Source organism: Hyaena hyaena, unplaced genomic scaffold, assembly GCF_003009895.1.
Source record: "Hyaena hyaena isolate Hyena2069 unplaced genomic scaffold, ASM300989v1 scaffold_328, whole genome shotgun sequence".
NCBI lineage: Eukaryota > Metazoa > Chordata > Mammalia > Carnivora > Hyaenidae > Hyaena > Hyaena hyaena.
The window spans coordinates 966,371-985,824 of NW_024080958.1; the positions used below are offsets into that span (position 1 = coordinate 966,371).

Here is a 19,454-nt window from a genome sequence, read left to right on the forward strand (position 1 = left end):
CACTAAAAAGAAATGAGCTTTCAAACCATGAAAAGACATGGAGGAATCTTAAATGTATATTACTTAGTGGAAAAGAAAAAAGTCAATCTGAAAAGAGTACACACTACATAATTCCAACTATATGACATACTGAAAAGATCAAAGCTATGGAAAGAGCAAAAAGATCAATCATTTCCAGGGACTAAGGGGAAGGTCGGGAGTGAATAAGCAGAGCATAAAGGATTTTTAGGGCAGTGAGATTACTCTGTGTGATACTATAACGGTAGATAATCTGTCATCATACATTTATCAAAACCTTCAGAATGTAAACACTGACAATGAACCCTAATACAAACTATGGAATTTGTGTGGTAAAGATGTGTCAGTGAGGGTTTATCAGTTGTAACAAATTTATCACTCTGATGAGGGATGCTGATAGTAGAGGAGGCTGCATACATTGCTGAGGGGCAGGGCAAGTATGGAAACTCTGTACTTTCTTCTTCACTTTTTGTTGTTTACCAAAAACTGCTCTAAAGAACTGCCCTATTTTATGTTTAAAAAGACATTTCATTTACTTTTTAAAGACACCTGCTTTTTCTGACCGACTTATTTCACTTAGCATAATACCCTCCAATTCTACCCTATTGTTGCAAATTTCATGCTTTTTCATCTCTAAGTAGTAGTCCACGGGGTGTGTGTGTGTGTGTGTGTGTGTGTACCATACCATCTTTGTCCATCATCAGTTGAAGGACACTTGGGCTCTTCTCGTATTTGGCTATTGTTGATTCAGTTTCCTTAGAGGTGAGCGGCAAGACAGAGAGGGTGGATGATGACCCCTGGGTTGGCCGGCCAACAGTGAGGGCGGGCCCAGCTCTCCAGATTTCCCGTGTAGCCCTTCATCTTTCCGTCATGGTTCTCTCCCCTTCTGGAAGGAAGGGGGTGGGGTATGGGGGGGTTGGTGCCTGCTTTCGGTAAGTCTCCACCACTGGGTCCCTCTGCTTCCAAGACCCAGTTTCTTTTTGTCCCCTCGACAATGAGTTGAGTTTTGGCAGGTTCAAGATTAAGGCAGAATGCCGAGACCGTGGTTTTGCCAAGTTCCCATGGAACTGCCTCTCCCCAGATAGGGACCCGCCCGGAGTCTGAGCTGCCGGGCAAACCCAGAATCAAGGCTGAGAATCACGCACGCGTGTGTGTGAGCACGTGCGGGAGTGTGTGTGCACAATGGGGGGGCTCGGAGCTTCCCAGGGCTGCTCACTAACTGAGACCTTGTGGTTTTTCAGGTTTGGGGTGATCCACTCAGTGTTCACCAACCTGCTTCTGTGGACCAACGGCGTCCTGAATGAGTCAAAGCACCAACTGAACGAGCACAAGGAACGTCTCATCACCCTGGGCTTCGGGAATATCACAATAGGTGAGTGATAGGAGTCGTGGGGTCCCCATGCTGGGACCTCTCAGGAGCCCACAGAGACCAGCAATGTTCAGAGTCGGAGAGGCAGCTTCCAAACAACTGTAGGCTCCTTCCAACTCAACGTTGGCCAGACAATCATCTGTTGTTGAAAATCTTTCCAAACCTCCTAAGCCCCTCATCCCGGTGTCGTGCCCGGCATAATTAATGGTTTCTTCCGTGACTCAGGGACTTGCCAGACCCAAGGGTTATCATTTTGGGTACCATTTCTCACGGCGCAGTCTTTGTTTACCGCGATGGAAGATTGGCCCATTGTGTTTTTAATTAAGCCTCTATTGCCAGTTCTTTCTGCTAAAAGTATAGCTTTGAAATACCCAGAGAGGTCTCAGGGTTCTCGTTAATTGGCTTGAGTGCATTTGAAGTTTTTATTGAAGTCTACCAGGCTTGCACTGGTGGCCCATCCTTACCCCCACCCCCCGCCCCCGCCTGCTCCTGTTTGAGAGCCTGCCACACCAGTCTACCTGCTTCCAAAGTTCTTTCGCATTTGTGACCTGTCACTTCTCTATTAGAACAGTGGGGCCGAGAGGAACGTGCAGAGCAGAAATGTTCTAGGAACTGGATGTCCCAGATTTGGGGATGTTCTCATCATGTCCTGGCTGTGTGACATTTCATAACCGTTCAACCTCTCTGGGCCTCCCTTTTCTCTTCAAAAAATTTTTTTAAATGTTTTATTTATTTTTGAGAGAGAGAGAGAGAGCATGAGCAGGAGAGGGTCAGAGAGAGAGAGGGTGATACAGAATCCGAAGACAGACTCCAGACTCTGAGCTAGCGGTCAGCACAGAGCCTGACGCGGGGCTCAAACCCACAAACTGTGAGATCATGACCTGAGCTGAAGTCGGACGCTCAACTGACTAAACCACCCAGGTGCACCTCCCTTTTCTCATTCATAAAGTGAAGGGACCCAAACCAGGTTCTTTAAGGGATCCTTTTATTAATTAATTAATTAATTATTTATTTTATTTATTTATTATTATTGTTTTTAAATTTATTTCTAGGAGAGAGAGAGAGAGAGAGAGAGAGAGACAGCATGAGCAGGGGAGGGTCAGAGAGAGGGAGTCACAGACTGAAACAGGCTCCAGGCTCCGAGCTGGCAGTCAGCACAGAGCCCGACGCGGGGCTCGAACCCACGAACCGCGAGATCATGACCCAAGCGAAAGTCAGACGTTTAACCGACTAAGCCACTCAGGCGCCCCTTATTTATTTATTTTTAAAAAATGTTTCATTTATTTCTGAGAGAGAGAGACAGCATGAGCAGGGGAGGGTCAGAGAGAGAGGGAGACACAGAATCCGAAAGAGGCTCCAGGCTCTGAGCTGTCAGCACAGATATGCGATATCATAGATATACGATATGTATATATATATATTTATTTATTTCGAGAGAGAGAGAGACAGAGAGAGACAGAGACGGAGAGAGTGCATGCACACAAGCAGAGGAGGAGCAGAGGGAGAGAGAGAGAGAGAGACAATGAGAATCCCAAGCAGGCTCCACACAGCTTGGAGCCCAATGTGGGGCTCGATCCTGTGACCATAGATCATGACCATTGGACACATAAGGGACTGAGCCACCGAAGGACCCCTTTGTGATATTCATTTAAAAAATACTGTATATACAATGTATTCTTATTTGTTTCCATTGTTATGTAACATGATTATTTTCCTGTATCATTAAAACACAACTTAATTGGGGCGCCTGCGTGGCTCAGTTGGTTAAGCGTCCGACTCCGGCTCAGGTCATGATCTTGCAGTTCATGGGTTCGAGCCCCGCATTGGGCTCTGTGCTGACAGGTAGCTCAGAGCCTGGAGCCTGTTTCAGCTTCTGTGTCTCCCTCTCTCTCTGATCCTCCGTGTTCACGCTGTCTCTATTTCAGAAATAAGTAAAAAACATTTAAAAAAAAAAAAGAAAAAAAACCCTTAATTATAATTTTTAATGGCTGCTTACTATTCCATCCTATGAAGGTATCAAAATTCACTTAACAGTTTCTAAATTGTTAGACACCAAAATGTTTCTCTTTTTTCTCTCTCTAGTGCACACACGCGCCCACCCCCACCCCCACATACAGACACACGATTTTGTATTATACTTTTTGGCTTTGAATACATATTGACCTGTTCCTTAAAACAGATTGGAATTACAGGTCAGAGGCCACAGCTGTATCATCTTTAAGGCTTCTGTTATATATTTTATTATTTATTTACAACACTTTCCCTCCTTGTTATGAAATTGCTCTTTATACCGTTGCCAAGTGCCTTCCGGAAGGTGGTGCCAGCTTACATGCCCACTGCTAGTGTTTGATGGTAATTGTCTCATGCTACACATGCTAGTATTTTTCCAATATTCTCAAGAGGAAAAGCTGTGCTAATGAGAAGGGGCATTTTCCCTCATAAAGTTATTTTAAAATAATTTAGGGCCACCTGGGTGGCTCAATATGTTAAGCATCTAACTCTTGATTTGGGCTCAGGTTATGATCTCACTGTCATTGAGTTTGAGTCCCGTGTAGGACTCCGTGCTGGACATGGAGGCTGCTTGGGATTCTCTCTCTCCTTCTCTCTCTGTCTCTCCCCTGCTTGTGTGTTCTCTCAAAAAAAGTAAATAAAAATATTTTAAAAATCACACATATAAATCATATGTGCATAGAAAGTTTAGAGAATACAGGAAGCAAAGGGAGGGAAGTAACACACTAGACACCTTACACTTACACAGGATTACATGTCAATTACGTCCCCATAAATCCATGAAGCTGGGGGGAAGAGACACCATAGAACTTCTGTTTTCTGGAAAAAAGAAAGAAAAAAAGAAAAAATTGCTGCCACTTTCCCACCCAGAGATAACCATTGTCAACATTTTAGATTATATCTTCTATGTCTGTCTGTCTGCATATCGTCTATATGTCCATAATTTATGAAAGTGGAATTACACTCTATCCTCCAGCAAGCTTCTCTGGTTCGGCAAAATCTTGTGGACGTCTTTGCACGTTAAGTAAATTTGTACGATGCCCAAGGCGCCAGCTCTGGCAGGTCCAGGGGTCCCTGAAGGATGGATGGTGTCGGCGAGAGAGAGAGTGAGAGAGCTCCGAGATTCTTTCTGATCACCAGGCAGGCATCTCTGTCCTGTCGGTTTTTGTGTCTCTGTTTAAAGGTTCAGCAACAAGATGAAGTCAGAGAAAGGAATTTCCCACAATGGGAGGCCTTTTGTGATGTCAATAGTAGAATTATTCTGACCAAGGAAATAACAGAATGTTCTTAGTGAAAAACAGGATAACATATAGGTCAAATTGTATATAGGTAAGTTAGGAGTATTTTGTCTGGCTCTCAAGAGGATGAATGTTTCTGAATTGGTTGGTTTGTGGAGACTAACATGGGGGCCCTGAATGTGTCAGTCTTTGCACCTGGGTTTATGTTTTAGCTACTCTTCTCTTTCCTCATCCCAGCTGCCAGTGTAAGTGAGGGTGTTTGTGGAAAGTAGGCCTTGAGGAAGGGACTGTTATGTTTCACCAATTAGCAAAGATATATGTGGTAACTATGTTTTGCTCTTAACCCCAAAATAGGCCCTTGGTCTCAGGGCCAGGCTCAACTGTAATTCTTGTGTTCTTAACCCCCTAAGTATCGGATCTGCAAGGCCCATAGGAAGAGCCTTTTGACAATCGCCTATAGAGCTTTCATCTAAAATCTCTTTGGTAAAGGCAGGAATATGCTTTTCCTTATGAGGGATCTGTATTCAGAATATGGGTCTGATATGGAATATTGTGAGGCCTGGTCAATACCAGCACAACATGAGCCAGTAGTATCAGAAGGAGATACCAGTTTTCATTTCTCACGGCAGGAGTTGCAAACGCTGCCATTTCCTTGCTGTGACTGCCATCCAGAGAGGCCGGTGTGGCTCCCGGCAGTATGATACTACTTACCAGGGCTGGTGTATGGATAAAATGTGGTTCGTGTAGTTAGTGCTCTTTGGGGGATAGTCAAGGCCGTCAATTTAGCCACGACATTAAACATGATGATAAGGCACAACACAAAGGTTTTATTCAGTGGGAAAACTCACGTGTGAATCCTCAGTGACACTGTTTACTTGTGCTTTCCCACCTTCCCGCTGGGCACGCTAACCACCCTCGCACGCATGCTCTCTTGCCCCCAGCCTTGGACGACCACACGCCTCCGTGTAATTGCTCGCCCCCGACGCTCTGCTCCGCCATCTCACACGGAATCTACTACCTCTACCCCTTCAACATAGAGTATCAGATCCTGGCTTCCATGATGCTCTACGTCCTGTGGAAGAATGTCGGACGCAAAGTTGATGGTCAACAGCATCAGAACGTGCAGTTCAAGTTTCGCGGGGTCGTGGCGGGCTCGGTCCTGGGCCTGAGCGTGCTGGCCACCACGGTTGGCGTCGTGGTGGTGTATCTGATTCAGATTGGGCGCTCCAAAACCAACAGCGAGTCGGTGCTCATCATGTTCTACCTGTATGCCATCGCCGTGCTGATGCTCACGGGGGCCGCCGGGCTGCTGGGGGTCTGCATCTACAGGATGGACGAGAGATCCCTAGATGAGTCCAGAAGCCCCGCCCGCAAACTGGATGCGGACCTCTTGGTGGGCACCGCCTCCGGCTCCTGGCTCATCTCCTGGGGCTCCCTCCTGGCCATCCTCTGTGCCGAGGCCTGCCCCCCCTACACCTGGTTCAACCTGCCCTACTCCATCCTGGTGATCGCCGAGAAATACATCCAGAACCTCTTCATCATCGAGTCCATCCACCGAGAGCCAGAGAGGCTGTCCGAGGACATCAGGACCCTGCGGGTGGTCACAGTCTGCAACGGCAATGCCGTGTCCCTCTCCTTTTCCCGTCTCAAGAGCGGAGCTGTGGCCGGGGACGTGGCTTCCCCGGGCAGTGAGACGACGCCATGTGCAGCCCACGGAAATGTGGGTCTGAGAGAAGGCAGTGGCAGAGAGGGGGACGAGGGGAGCCGGGAAGGGACCCCGGGCCCAGCCTGCCTCCCCCATTTCCTGCAGGGCGATGGCAAGAGAAGAGTCTTGAAGAACATTGCAGCCTTTCTGTTTCTCTGCAATATTTCGGTAATTGGCATTAAGTTATCTACTTAAACATGATCTCTCTGTTTTCCTTGCTTTTTTTTTTTTTCAAAGAAGGAAGCTTATTATCGAAATAATTTAAGTGTGAGGTTAAAAAATGAGGCTGGAATGAAGGCATCTCTTCTACCAACCCACTTCCTGAGCACTGCTGCGGGCCAGGGGCTGGGGTCGGGGCTAACGATCGCAGAGGAGAAGACCCCGTCTCTGCTGGTTGGTGACCCTCCCGGGCGAGCTCTGTGACAGGTCTGCCCCACGGAGGCAGGGAGAGGCGGATGCAGGAGGCAGGCCACTTCAGCCTTATAGGCGACGGTCTTACCAGGCGAAGGGAACTTCCACACACTTGGGCAGCAGCAAGACGAACGAGTCCCTGTAGCTGCTGCCAAATCGTAGAAGCTTATATTCACAGAGAGGCCTTGACGGGGTTCAGTCACGTATACTGTGCAGGTGATCTCAATGCCACATCGTTATTTCAGGGCTGTGTCCTTGGGGCAGCTTCTGGCAGCGAAAAGGGCAAGGAGAACCCACCTTCCAAGGATGAGGGAGGGGGCGGTGAGGAGCCTCTGAGTGCCCCGGTCCAGCTCGGGGGTCGACTGGCAGTCATTCTTCTAGGTGACCTTCCCCAATAGTGTCTTCCTCAGAGAGGTCACAGTATAGGGAGACGGATACCGGGAAAACATACAGGGAGCAGAGCAAGTGTTGGGACAGAGTATGTGCAAAGTGCAATGGGAGCACAGGTCCAGGGAGGGACTTGAGTGAGTGCTTGAGGTGAGGCCCAGGCTCCGTTAGGAGAGCTTCTGGCTGCAAAGAATAAAAAGCTTGGCCAGCAGTCTCTTCAGGCTTAAAGATAAGAATTCTCGAGGTGGGATATTCAGGGTCGATCTGGGAGCTGAACCCTTTGATCAGAGACCCCGGTACTGTTCACCTCTCCACTCAACAGGCTTCATGTGATGCTGATTGCCACATGGTCACAAAGTGGCTGCGGAAGCACCGAGCATCACATCTGGGCTGAAGACATGAGGAAGTACTAGCACCAGGCAGCAGCTTTCACGTGGCCACCCTGAGCTGCAAGGGAGGCTGGGGAAGTGGATGGTTTCCAGCCTTCAGCCTCTGACGGGAAGTAGCAACATAGAAGGTGTACAGTAACTCCGTCCTGGCTGCCTGGGTTTCAAGGAAAGTTTGGAAGTTTACCAGGTGCCAAGGCAAGCGGACGCGTTCAGCACAGAGGGCACACGCTGTTCAAAGACACAGAGGCAGGAGACACCACCGCCTATTTGGGGAGCAGCAAAGCAGTGTAGTGGGAATTCCAGACAGGTCAGGGAGAGCAGCGGTGTGGGAAGAGGGAGGCGGGTCTGGTCCGTGGGTCTGGCTTGAGCAGAGCTTCGTAAGCCTTGGCTGGGTCTGGTCTTCAGGCTGAAGACCACAGAGGACCCCCTCGGTTTGTGTTTTGGATGGATCCCCTTAGCAGGAGTGTGCGGGAAGGCCCAGGGCGGGGAGACCTGGACGGAAGCCCTGAAGCAGCCCCGATGGGAAATGATGGCGCCTTGACCCAGGGCAGGGGCTGTGGGGGCGGAGGGAGGAAAAAGGGACAAAGAGCACCGTGTTTTGTTGGGATCTGTTCTGGAGATTCACAGAAGGACGGCAGGACTTGGGAAAAAGGAGGGGGGAGCCGCCTCTGGCACGCCACGGGCCTCACAAGGCCCGTGGCTGGTGGGAGGGTGGGGACGCCCCGTCCACGGCGCCTGCCTGTCGTGGTCAGCTCTCTGCAGCCACGCTGCAGTGACTGCGGCAGGGCTGCGTTTTATGTGAGGCTTGTATTCCAGAGAGGGATGTAGCAACTCAGATCTTTCTTTTTAATGGTTTGTTTGTTTGTTTAAGAGAGAGAGAGAAAGAGAGAGTGAGCAGGGGAGGGTCAGAGAGAGAGAGGGAGACACAGAATCCGCAGCAGGCTCCAGGCTCTGAGCTGTCAGCACAGAGCCTGACACGGGGCTCGAACTCACAAACCCTGAGATCATGATCTGAACTGAAGTCGGATGCTTAACCGACTGAACGACTTACAACGCCCCTCAGATTGTTTTTAAGTTTTATTGCTTGTTTTGAGAGAGTGAAAGTGAGTAGGGGAGGGGCAGAGAGGGAGAGAGAGAGAGAGAGAGCCTGATGTGGGACTCAAACCCACAAACCGTGAGATCACGACCTGAGCCGAAATTAAGAGTCGGACGCTCAACCCACTGAGCCACCCAGGCGCCCCGCGTTTTAACCATTTTAAAGCAGCGGTTCAGTAGGGCGAAGGGCATTCACCCTATTGTGCGACTGCGACCACCACCCGTCCCTGAGTCCTGTTTCCTGAAATTCTGTAGCCGTGGAAACAGCCCCCGTTGTCCNCGAAGGGCATTCACCCTATTGTGCGACTGCGACCACCACCCGTCCCTGAGTCCTGTTTCCTGAAATTCTGTAGCCGTGGAAACAGCCCCCGTTGTTCCCCCCCCCCCCCCGCGTAGCTGGTGTCAGGGGGATCATGCAGTATGTATTTGTCTCTTTGTGTCTGGCTTGTCCCACTTGGCGTGATGTCCCCCCAGATCAGCCATGTGGTACTGTGTGAAGGGGGGACAGATGTCAAGAATGCCTCCCTGGTTCTGACCTGAGTTCTCAGAGACGGTGACACTATTTATGGAGATTGGGGACTCTGAAGGGGAGGCAGGCCCGAGAGGGGCTCAGTGTGGAAGGAAGAGCCTGGGTTTAGTACCGGACGCGTCCATTTGTAAGGTGCCTCTGAGACCCCGCAGGTGGATGTAGCCAGAAGTCAGATGCTTAGGTTTCATCCTGCTGGGTAACAAATGACCCCGAATGTAGGACAAAAACAACAGCTATTTTATTAGGTCTTACGATCCTATGGGTTAGAAATTCTGGCGGATCGTGGCTGGGAAATTCTCCTCTTGCTCGTGGTATCGACTGAGGCTGGTGGGGGGCTGGGATGGAGGGTCCAAGGTCTGGTGGCTGGGGTGGGGGTGGCTGAGGGGCTCAGCTGGGGCCTTCGGCTGCAGTCCTACACACGGGGTCTCCAGCATGGCAGTCTCAGGTCGGGGGCTCGGGGTCTGGCTGAGACGGGCGGTGCCAGCCCCTGAGGGCCTGGGTGTGGATATTGCGCGGACAGTCCTCTGTCCTTCCCTTCTTCTCTGCCCTCTGTCTTCCTTCCGTCCCTCTCCCTCCTGACCCCCTGGGTGGCTCCCGAGGGCCAGTGCGGCTGTGAGCAATGCGGGGCAATGTGACCAAGGCCTCACCTTTGTCCTGCTCTTAGGGGGCTTGCAAACCAGATGTCCGGGCTGGCAACAAACAGTCACGCAGGAGACCCCCTTATGGCAAAGTGCGCTCCATCGAGAACGAGCAAAGAGGGTGCGAGGTAGTGCCTGGCGCTGTTTCAGATCAGAAGGGCCCAGGCAGGCGAGGGGGGCTTCCTCAGGGGGCGACAGGGGCTGGGTGCCGACAGGTGGGGAGGAGCTGGTGGGGAGTGTTCTAGAAAACAGCCGATGTCAGGCCCCGGGGCAAGGATGGTGGGCCAAGTGACAGGGACCATCTGGGCAGCGGGCGGGTGGGGGAGCAGCTGGTGAGGAATCAGCCAGCAGAGGCTTCATAGTCCCACGTACGGGCCGGTTTCGTTTTAAGTAGCTGGGAAGACTTGCAGGGGCTTACTCGGGGCAGGGGTGTGATCTTACTCACACGAGAAACGAGTCTGGTAGCTGAGGGGTCCGGGTGGACCGAGCCAGGACGGCCCAGAGGCAGCCGCAGTGGTCTGGGTGAGGGGACAGTGGTGGCCGGGCAGGTGCACGTGGGCAGAGATGGCTCCACCCCCAGGGCGTCGTGGAGGCATGGTCCTCCGGGCTCGCTGATGGGCGGCGTAGCGGGTGGAGTGTGTGGAGGCAAAGAGGGGAAACGAGGGTGACGTGACACCTGGGGTTTTACCAGCAACGGGAGGAAGATGTTGCTGATGTGAGGGGGAGCTTGAGGTGCAAGCTGGAGGCTGAGAAGCTCGTGGGGTCCTCAAGGGAGGAGCAGGTGGATGATTCACACTGGGGAGTCATTGGCCCATTGTTGGTATTGACAGCCAAGGCTGGGTGAGCCCATTCAGGGTCACGTGCATAGAGGAGAGAAGGGGACCCAGGGATGAGCCTCGAGCCAAAAGTGGGAGACTGAGCAAAGGAGGAGCCAGGAAGAAGATGGGAAGAGCCAGCCAGAGGGGTAGGAGGCACCGTAAGAATCACAGAGCCTGAGGACACAGTGGCAGAGATGCAGAGGGAACTGGATGGAGATGCTCACGAAAGCTCAGTGTATCAGTTACCTGCCGCTGCGTAAGAAATTGCCCCGCACTCAGCAACTTGAACAACACCTGGTCATTAATGTCATGGTGTCTGTAAGTCAGGAATCCAGCTCTACTCAGCTGACTGCTGGGGGGGAGGGGTCTTTCCAAACCCACTTATGTGGCTGTTGGCAGGATTTGGTTCCCGGCGGGTTGTTGGGCTGAGGGCGCAAGCGCCTTGCTGGCTGCTGGCCTGAGACCTCCCTCGGCTCAGGGACTCGCCACGGGGCAGCTCACAGCAGGGCGGCTGGCTTCCTCTCTTGCAGGAGAGCAAGATGGACTCCACAGTCCTTTTACCACCTAATCTCAGAAGTGACGTCTCACATTCTGTCATATTCTGATGTTCGAAGTGAGTCATTAGGCTCAGCCCGACTCAAGGGGAAGGGATTTTTGTGACTCTTAGGAGGTGGGATCGGTGGGAGGGGGGGTTATCCAAGAGGCTGCACGACCACCATGCAAGGGTGGAGAAGGTTCCAGAAGTGTGCAGTGTCAAAGAGAAGCAGGCCTAGGAGACCGACAGCAGGACTGGGGGGCAGGGAGACTGAGGCAGGCCCGGTGTGTAGCTTCCACGAGCAACAGTAACGATAGGTTACTGCTTTAGGTTTTGTAAACATAGTTACCATTTTATTCTCATGTGAGCCGTCTGTGACAGGTGTCTGTAGTCCCATCTTCCAGATGAGGAAACTGAGGCTTGGGGAGGTTAAATGACACTCTGTAAGTGCCCCCAACCCAGGTGTGGCTCCAAAGCACATGTTCCTCCCCTAATCAGGGGGGATGTGAACAGGGCCTGGGCTGTCTGTCCAGGTCAAGCCAGAAAGGAGGTCACAGAGCTCAGCGACACAGGCCCACGTGGCTGGGGGCTCCAGGCACCAATGCTGGTATGGAAAGGTGGGTGTGATAAACAGATGTCCCCTGCTGTAGGTGAACCCTGGGGGCTGAGGGAACACATAGAGAGGTCCTGCCCAGACTAGTTAGATCAAGGAGGGCTTCCTGGAAGAAGTGTCTCAGGACTTGGAAGAAGGTAGGATTCAGCCGAAGAAGGAAGACAGAGAGCCCTTGATAGGGGAAGAGGTAGATGCAAAGCCCTGAAGGCTGGGAGGAGAAAGGCACATCTAGCCCTCGGAGTCTGAAGTGACGGGCGTGGTGAGGGACATGCACACGTGGACAGGCATTGCAGCAGCTCAGGTGGGGGATACCGAGGTCCTGACCAAGCTGAGAGCTGTGGATGGAGAGAATCAGGTGGGTGTGAGCAGCATTCATTCGGGAGGGGGCTGAGGAAGACAGAAGAGTCAGGCAGGCTGATTGCATTTGGAGGGCTCCACGGAGCTGTGTGGGGACAGGTGTGACTCTGCGTCCCCGAGTCCAGGCCAGCGCCTGGGGGTGCGTGGGGCTCCCCAGGCGGCCACTAGCACCGCTTCCTCTCCTTTTGCAGCTTTGGATCCCTCCCGCCTTCGGCTGCCGCCCCGAGTACGACAACGGACTAGAGGAAATCGTCTTTGGCTTTGAACCCTGGATCATTGTGGTCAACCTGGCCATGCCTTTTTCTATTTTCTACCGAATGCACGCAGCTGCCTCTCTCTTTGAGGTCTATTGTAAGATATAGTCTGTGTCCACAGCTGAGCCCGAGGAGTGACCTAACGAGACAATTCACTGGAGCCACCCGGGAATGGCCAGGCTGGGCAACTATCGCCTGACAAGTGTGCGAAGGGCTGCCTTTGTCTGCAGTAATTATTTCCTGTGAGCTGGAATTGTCAGTCACCCTGGATGAGCATGAGCAAGTTAGAGCACCATCGCTGCAGTGGCTGAGACCTGGTCTCCAGTAGAAAATTCTGATCAAACCCAAATTCTTATAACTCTTTTTATTTATTTATTTTTTTTTTGAGAGAGGGGGAGCACGAGTGGTAAAGGGAGAGAGAATCTTAAGCAGGTTCCGTGCCCAGTACAGAACTCGACTTGGAGCCTGACGCAGGGCTCGAGCTCCTGACCGTGAGATCATGACCTGAGCTGAAGTCAGGAGTCTGCCGCTTCACGGACTGAGCCACCCAGGCGCCCCTTCTCGCCTTTTAAACAGGATCCTCTGTTTTAGAAGACTGTGATCTCAGCTTGGGGGAAAAATGTTATTTAGTTTGTTTCTCATAAAAATTGTTTTCTGTTATCACGTTACTGCCTACTGCCTCTCCTTTTTCTTAAAATTTTTAATGTTTTATTTATTTCTGAGAGAGAGAGAGAGAGACAGCGTGAGCAGGGGAGGGTGAGAGAGAGAAGGAGACACAGAATCTGAAACAGGCTCCAGGCTCTGAGCTGTCAGCACAGAGCCCGACACGGGGCTCGAACCCACGAACCGCGAGATGATGACGTGAGCCGAAGTCAGACGCCCAACCAACGGAGCGCCCCAGGCTCCCCTGCCTACAGCTTCTTCTGACCGGCCACATAGTACAATCCTGCTTACGTCTTATCCCTCCCAGAGCTGATAAGTGCCGATACAATCGCACTTAGTTTATATTGTACTTTCTGAATATGTTCATTTTTTTGAACAAAGTTAATTTTTTTCATCTGGATGGAAATTAGTGTACAGATCAATTATGGACACCTATTTCTTCCCGGAAATTTTGGCTCATTTTTGTGATCATTTTGAATTTTTTTTAAAAATAAACTTTGCTATTCTCTCTCTCACTAGAAATGCATACATGCTCATTACAGAATATGTGGACATTTTAGCAGAGTAGAGAGGAAAATCACCTAGGACATCACTGTTGGATTGGAAATCGCTTTTTAACACCTTGTTGTATTTCTCATAGGTGCAACGAGACTCACGGGATTCTTTTTACTGTCATTATTGTACTTGCCAGTGGTGATGGACATGTCCAATTTTGTAGCTATTTCCCCCCACTTAACAACAGAGCATAAACCTTTCCTCCACATTGTCGTAAACGCTTTGTAAATATCATTTTGATGCTGTATTAAAGTCCTTCAAATGAATCTGCCACAGTTAGTTTTCCTGTTGTTGCTGTTAAGAGTGTTTATATGTTTTGGTTTTAAGGGACGCTGCAAAAATTCACTAGCTTTGTAAGGCATTTCCTATATATTATAATTGCTGCTTTAAGATATATACTTAAAATCTGGATGCCTGTTCCAAAGGTCATAAATATTTTAAAGCCTCGTAGGAGATAATGACATTGGGAAGGCCTTTTTATGTGCTTTGCCATAATTATTTTAAGATCATAATAAAATTAGCTTATTTCCTTTAAACACTAATGTGAATATCCTTTCATCGGAGTGTATTTTTTATTTGTTTGTTTGACAGCACAGGCAATGACACGTTAAGAAACACCACATTTTTTACATGACCAAATACTTTAAGTTCATCCTAGAAAAAAACTAAATGGGCAGAGAGACTAAAAACAAAGTCAAATATGATCTATCATACCTTCTTTTTTCTTTCATAGTTTATTGTCAAGTTGGTTTCCATATAACACCCAGTGCTCATCCCCACGAGTGCCCTCCTCCATGCACATTACCCCCGTCCCTTCCCCCCACCCCATCGGCCCTCAGTTTGTTCTCAGCATTCAAGAGTCTCTCATGGTTTGCCTCCCTCCCTCTCCCCAGCTATTTTCCCCGTCTCCTCCCCCACGGTCCTCGGTTAAGTTCCTCCTAATCCACCTATAAGTGGAAGTATATTTAGGGTGGTGGTTTTCAGCCTGGTGCCATCTTGTCCCCAAGGGGACGTTTGGCAAAGCCTGGAGACATTTTTTACTGTTACTGCTATGCGTGTGACAGGTGTCTAGTGAGCAGGTAGCAGGATGCTGGTAAGCATCCTCAGTGCGCAGGATGGCCCCACCACAAAGGATGATCTGGATCCAAAGGTTGATACTGTGATCTAGAGGTAATTGCTGTTAATTTTTGGTACCTCAGTACCTATCGGGACACCCCCCCCCCCCATACGTGCACACAGGTTCCCTTGGGCTGGAGTGGGGCTCAGATGCTTCGGTAAACATCTCAGGTGATGCCGTCTCCCTTCCAGAGAGGGGACCTCCTTGAGAGTCCATGGACCCCACGTCAAGAGTCCTGAACACCATGCCTTGACATTGTATATCCTTATGCAATATGACCTTGGGTAGCTCCAAAGTACATTCCACGAAGGGCTGGATTATTCCTTATTTAGTCAGAACCTGATGTTGGACATTTAGAGCCATTTGATGGTTGGTTTGTTTCTTTTCCTTTTTTCTTCTTTTGCTTTCTTTTTGCTATTATAAACGACACCATGGCATGCATTTGCATGGCTATATATCTGCACGTTTTGATAAATTACCCTGCATGAAATGAATACATGTGAATGCCAGTCTAGTCAGGGGACCTCATTTTGGTCGGCATTCATTTCCCCCAGTCGGAGCACATCGGTGCAGTCCTGGGGCTGTGGGGTTAGGACTCTGCCAAGGAGATGAAGGGAATCACAGTAATGCTGGGATGATCCAGGTGTGGCTGGGGGGCACCATCAGAGCTGGGAAAAGTCAGCACAGTCTTGCTGGGCTCAGAGCTTCTGAGACGTGACCTTAAAGATGGATTCTCGGGGCACCTGGGTGGCTCAGTCGGTTGGGCGTCCGACTTCAGCTCAGGTCATGATCTCACGGTTTGTGGGTTCGAGCCCCGCGTTGGGCTCTGTGCTGACAGCTCAGAGCCTGGAGTCTGTTTCAGATTCTGTGTCTCGCTCTCTCTCTGACCCTCCCCTGCTCACACTGTTTCTATCTCTCTCTCTCAAAAATAAATAAAACATTAAAAAAAAAAAAAAAGATGGATTCTCTCTTGCTCCTACACAAACAGGGCCCACGGCATCAGGATGGCCATTTCAGCCAGGCAGCTTCGACCCACAGGTTGCCAAGCATCTTGACTCGACCAGCTTAGGCAGCAAGGACAACTTACCACCTTAATACCAAGGCAACACACAGATGAGGAACCAGAGTGTGCAATAAACAAGTGTCAGCTCTCAGGGCTGGCTAGTGGAAGAGAAATGCAAAGTAAGACAGTAATGAGACACCATTTCCCATTCATCCGGTTGGCAAGGGTTGGCCAAAGGTGAAGGACAGAGAATGCAAACAAACTGCTGGTGGGCAGTCCATTGGCAAAGCCAGATGTGAGCACAATTGGTAATACTGAGTTGGGCTGAAGGCACATGTTCCTCGTGGCGATTCTACTCCTTGGAACGTGCTCCAGAGATAACCTTCACATGTACGTGTAAAGAGATGTGTTTGGAAATGTCCCCTGCACTAGTGCTTGTAATAGGGAAGAATGAGAAACAGTTGGAATGTCCGTCAGTTAGGAGAATGAAATGATAAACTATGGGCTGTTCCTACAGTGGAATATTACACAGCAGTGAAAAATGAATGGATTGCAACTACATGCATCAACGTGTGTAATCTCTCCAGACCATGCCATATTGACAAGTATCATGGTGATATAATTGGCATGATATCATGAATATAATGCTTAAAAACAGGTAAGCCAATCTGATATTTCTGAGATACATACATAGTAAAATTATAAACACCCATGAAGTAAGAAATCACCTCGAGTTCAGTACAGTGGCCACCTGTGGACTAGGTGGGTAGACAGGACTGAGGTGGAGACGAGAGCTGAGAGCCTGCTCTGTCTGAAATGCATGATTTCTCTAGCAAAGTGACCTGTATCGAATCACATTCATTATTATTTTCTTTTGTACTTTTTTACATGCATGAGATACTTCATAATAACAACATTTGAAATAAAGAGAAAAGAAAGTCCATGTAAGGAAGATCAAGTTAGAGTCATCAGCAAAAGTGATTTCCAACATTCATCCACTGTTGTTGGGAGGAAGGCATCAGGGCCACCCTGTCTGGTCCTCTCAGAGGGTAGAGCCCCTACGTGGGGTAGCTTAATGCCATTAGCTGTTAAGATCTCCCAACTCACTCTCCTCGGATGAGTCTGTGCTCATAAAGAAACTCTACATCGATTTGCCTTCCCATGTGGCTCTACACTGTGGGGAGAGATGTCCTGGGGACTCAAGGTTTCAGAGAAATCCCTTCCTGTTGTGACCTTGTACAGAAGAATCTGTACATTTGGTAGGTCAAGTTCATTCATCCATGACCTCCATCAAGGCAGGACTTCAACTCACGTTCTACGGCACCATAGCTCTTGATGAGGCCAACTGGGAGGGCAAGAATTTGGGAGCTGGACACCCAGGGTCACACCCAGCCTCCATGGCTCCAGATTTTGCAAACTCTGGACCCCACCAGCACCTGCTGGTCACCTGTGCCTGGAGGTCTGGTCTATGCAAACACCAATCACAAGCCTTCCGTGCTGGGTAACCCTGGCGGCTCACAAGGCGCCTCTGGTGTTTGTCTCCATCTGTGAAGACATGGCCCAGTTAGGTGAGCATCCCTGCTCTGCTTGAGAGGAGGGAGCCTTCAACACGCCTACGTGGCTAGAAAGTTGTCGCGGTGGATTATTATGCCTTTTAAAAACTTGTTGCCTTGGGCGCCTGCGTGACTCCGTTGGTTGAGTGTCCGTCCGACTTCAGCTCAGGTCATGATCTCGCGGTTTGTGAGTTCAAGCCCAGCCTTGGGCTCACTGGTGTCAGTGAGGAGCCCACTTCGGATCCTCTGTGTCCCTCTCTCTGCCCCTCCCCTGCTCATACACACACACACACTCTCTCTCTCTCTCTCTCTCTGAAAAATAAATAAACAGTAACAAAAACATTTGGTCACCTGGGTGGCTCAGTTGGTTAAGCATCTGACTTTGACTCAGGTCATGATTTCACGGTTCATGAGTTCAAGCCCCATATTGAGCTCTCTGCTGTCAGCACAGAGCCCACTTCATATCCTCTGCCCGCCCCCCAGCCCCTCTCCTGCTCTCTCGCTCTCTCTCTCAAGAGTAAATAAGCATAAGAAAAATAAAGTTTAAAAAAATTTAAAAACCCAGACTTTTCCTATTAGTCACATAATCTTAAAAAAGAGTCACTTTGGTAAAAAAAAAATGTCAAACAATTGCTTGATGCTTGAGGATATGTGTGCAGAACAAGTCATCAGCTGATAGATTACTTCTCTTTATACCCAGTTATAAATTGCTACACTTGGCTTAAAATGGTGAAGGACGAACAGCTGGTTTCTCCGCCCCACGTGAGCGCTGCTGGGGAAGAGCACGGCCAGCAGGGGGCGCTGGTGCCTTTCCGCTGAGTCCTCACCTGAGCTTTTAGGGCAAAGTGAGGGGCGATCTGGTGGGTGAGCAGCAGACCTGAGGGTACCCAATGAGGGCAGGGGCGCACAATGCCCCGTCTGTACCCTGTCTGCAACTTTGGGCTCTTGGGGGCGTGTGTCCGGGACGGCTGTCCTCACTGCCACGTGAGGGCTGGGAGGATTCTGAGTTCCCTGCACCTGTCCCCACCCCCAAGACCTGTTCTCCATGTCCTTGTCCCCGTCAAGAGGCTTCGGAGGAACACGGCTGGAGGGGGTTCCCACGCGTGGAGAGTACCCCAAATAGGGTGGGTGGAACCTGGTCAGGTGCTGGGGCACAGAGGACAGTTTCATAGGGTCTGAGGGCATGATGGTAACATGAGCTCCTCCTGAGAGCGGACTCTAGGATCACAGGGGTGGGGCGGGGAAGAGCGGGGGCACTGTTGCTTTTCTTTCTTTTAATCTTTTTAATGTTTTTTGTTTGTTTTAGAGACTCAGAGAGACAGAGCACAAGCAGGGGAGGGGCAGAGAGAGAGGGAGACGCCGAATCCGACGCAGGCTCCAGGCCCTGAGGTGGCGGTCAGCACAGAGCCTGATGGAGGGCTCAAACCTAGGAACCTCGAGATCCTGACCTGAGCCGAAATCAGATGCTTAACCCACTGAGCCATCCACGTGCTCCTTTTAACACTTATCTTTGAGAGAGAAAGAGAGACAAAGTGCAGTCAGGGGAGGGGCAGAGAGAGAGAGGGAGACAGAATCCAAAGCAGGCTCCAGGCTCTGAGCCGTCAGCAAAGAGCCCGACGCGGGGCCCGAACCCATGAACTGTGAGATCATGACCTGAGCTGAAGTCAGATGCTTAACTGACTGAGCCACCCAGGGGCCAGGGGGGCACTGTTTTAATGCTCAAAAAGGGTGATAATTCTGGTATGGTGTTTCAGCCGCATTAATAACGTAAGAAACACCACAACAATGATAGTAATGTTCATTGTCTCAAAAATGTAAATCAAGTCACTTGCTTCAACTCTTTATCTGTTTCCGTTGCTTTTAGAAGAAAGTACAGACTCCTGGGGCGCCTGGGTGGCTTAGTTGGTTAAGCATCCGACTTTCGCTTGGGTCATGATCTCGCGGTTCGTGGGTTCGAGCCCCGCGTCGGGCTCTGTGCTGACTACCAGCTCAGAGCCTGGAGCCTGTTTCAGAGTCTGTCACTCCCTCTCTCTCTGACCCTCCCCTGCTCACGCTGTCTCTCTCTCCCAATAAATAAAACATTAAAAAAAAATTAAAAAAAAAAAAAAGAAGAAGAAAGTACAGACTCCTGACTGTGGTCTGTTGGGATCTTCATGGTCTGGCCTCTGCTACTTCGTCTTCTCATCCTGTCCCCTCC

General features: G+C 50.1%; 1 protein-coding gene across 1 annotated transcript in view; it reads left to right on the plus strand.

Moving 5' to 3' along the window:
* OTOP1 (otopetrin 1) overlaps nucleotides 1-12,474 on the plus strand; it is a 34,309-nt gene extending 21,835 nt beyond the window's left edge. Inside the window, exons 4-6 of the mRNA XM_039248993.1 lie at nucleotides 1,260-1,390; nucleotides 5,577-6,508; nucleotides 12,304-12,474. Coding sequence (XP_039104924.1) covers nucleotides 1,260-1,390; nucleotides 5,577-6,508; nucleotides 12,304-12,474 — 1,234 coding nt within the window. The remainder of the gene's footprint in view (nucleotides 1-1,259; nucleotides 1,391-5,576; nucleotides 6,509-12,303) is intronic.
* Nucleotides 12,475-19,454: the final 6,980 nt, after the last annotated feature.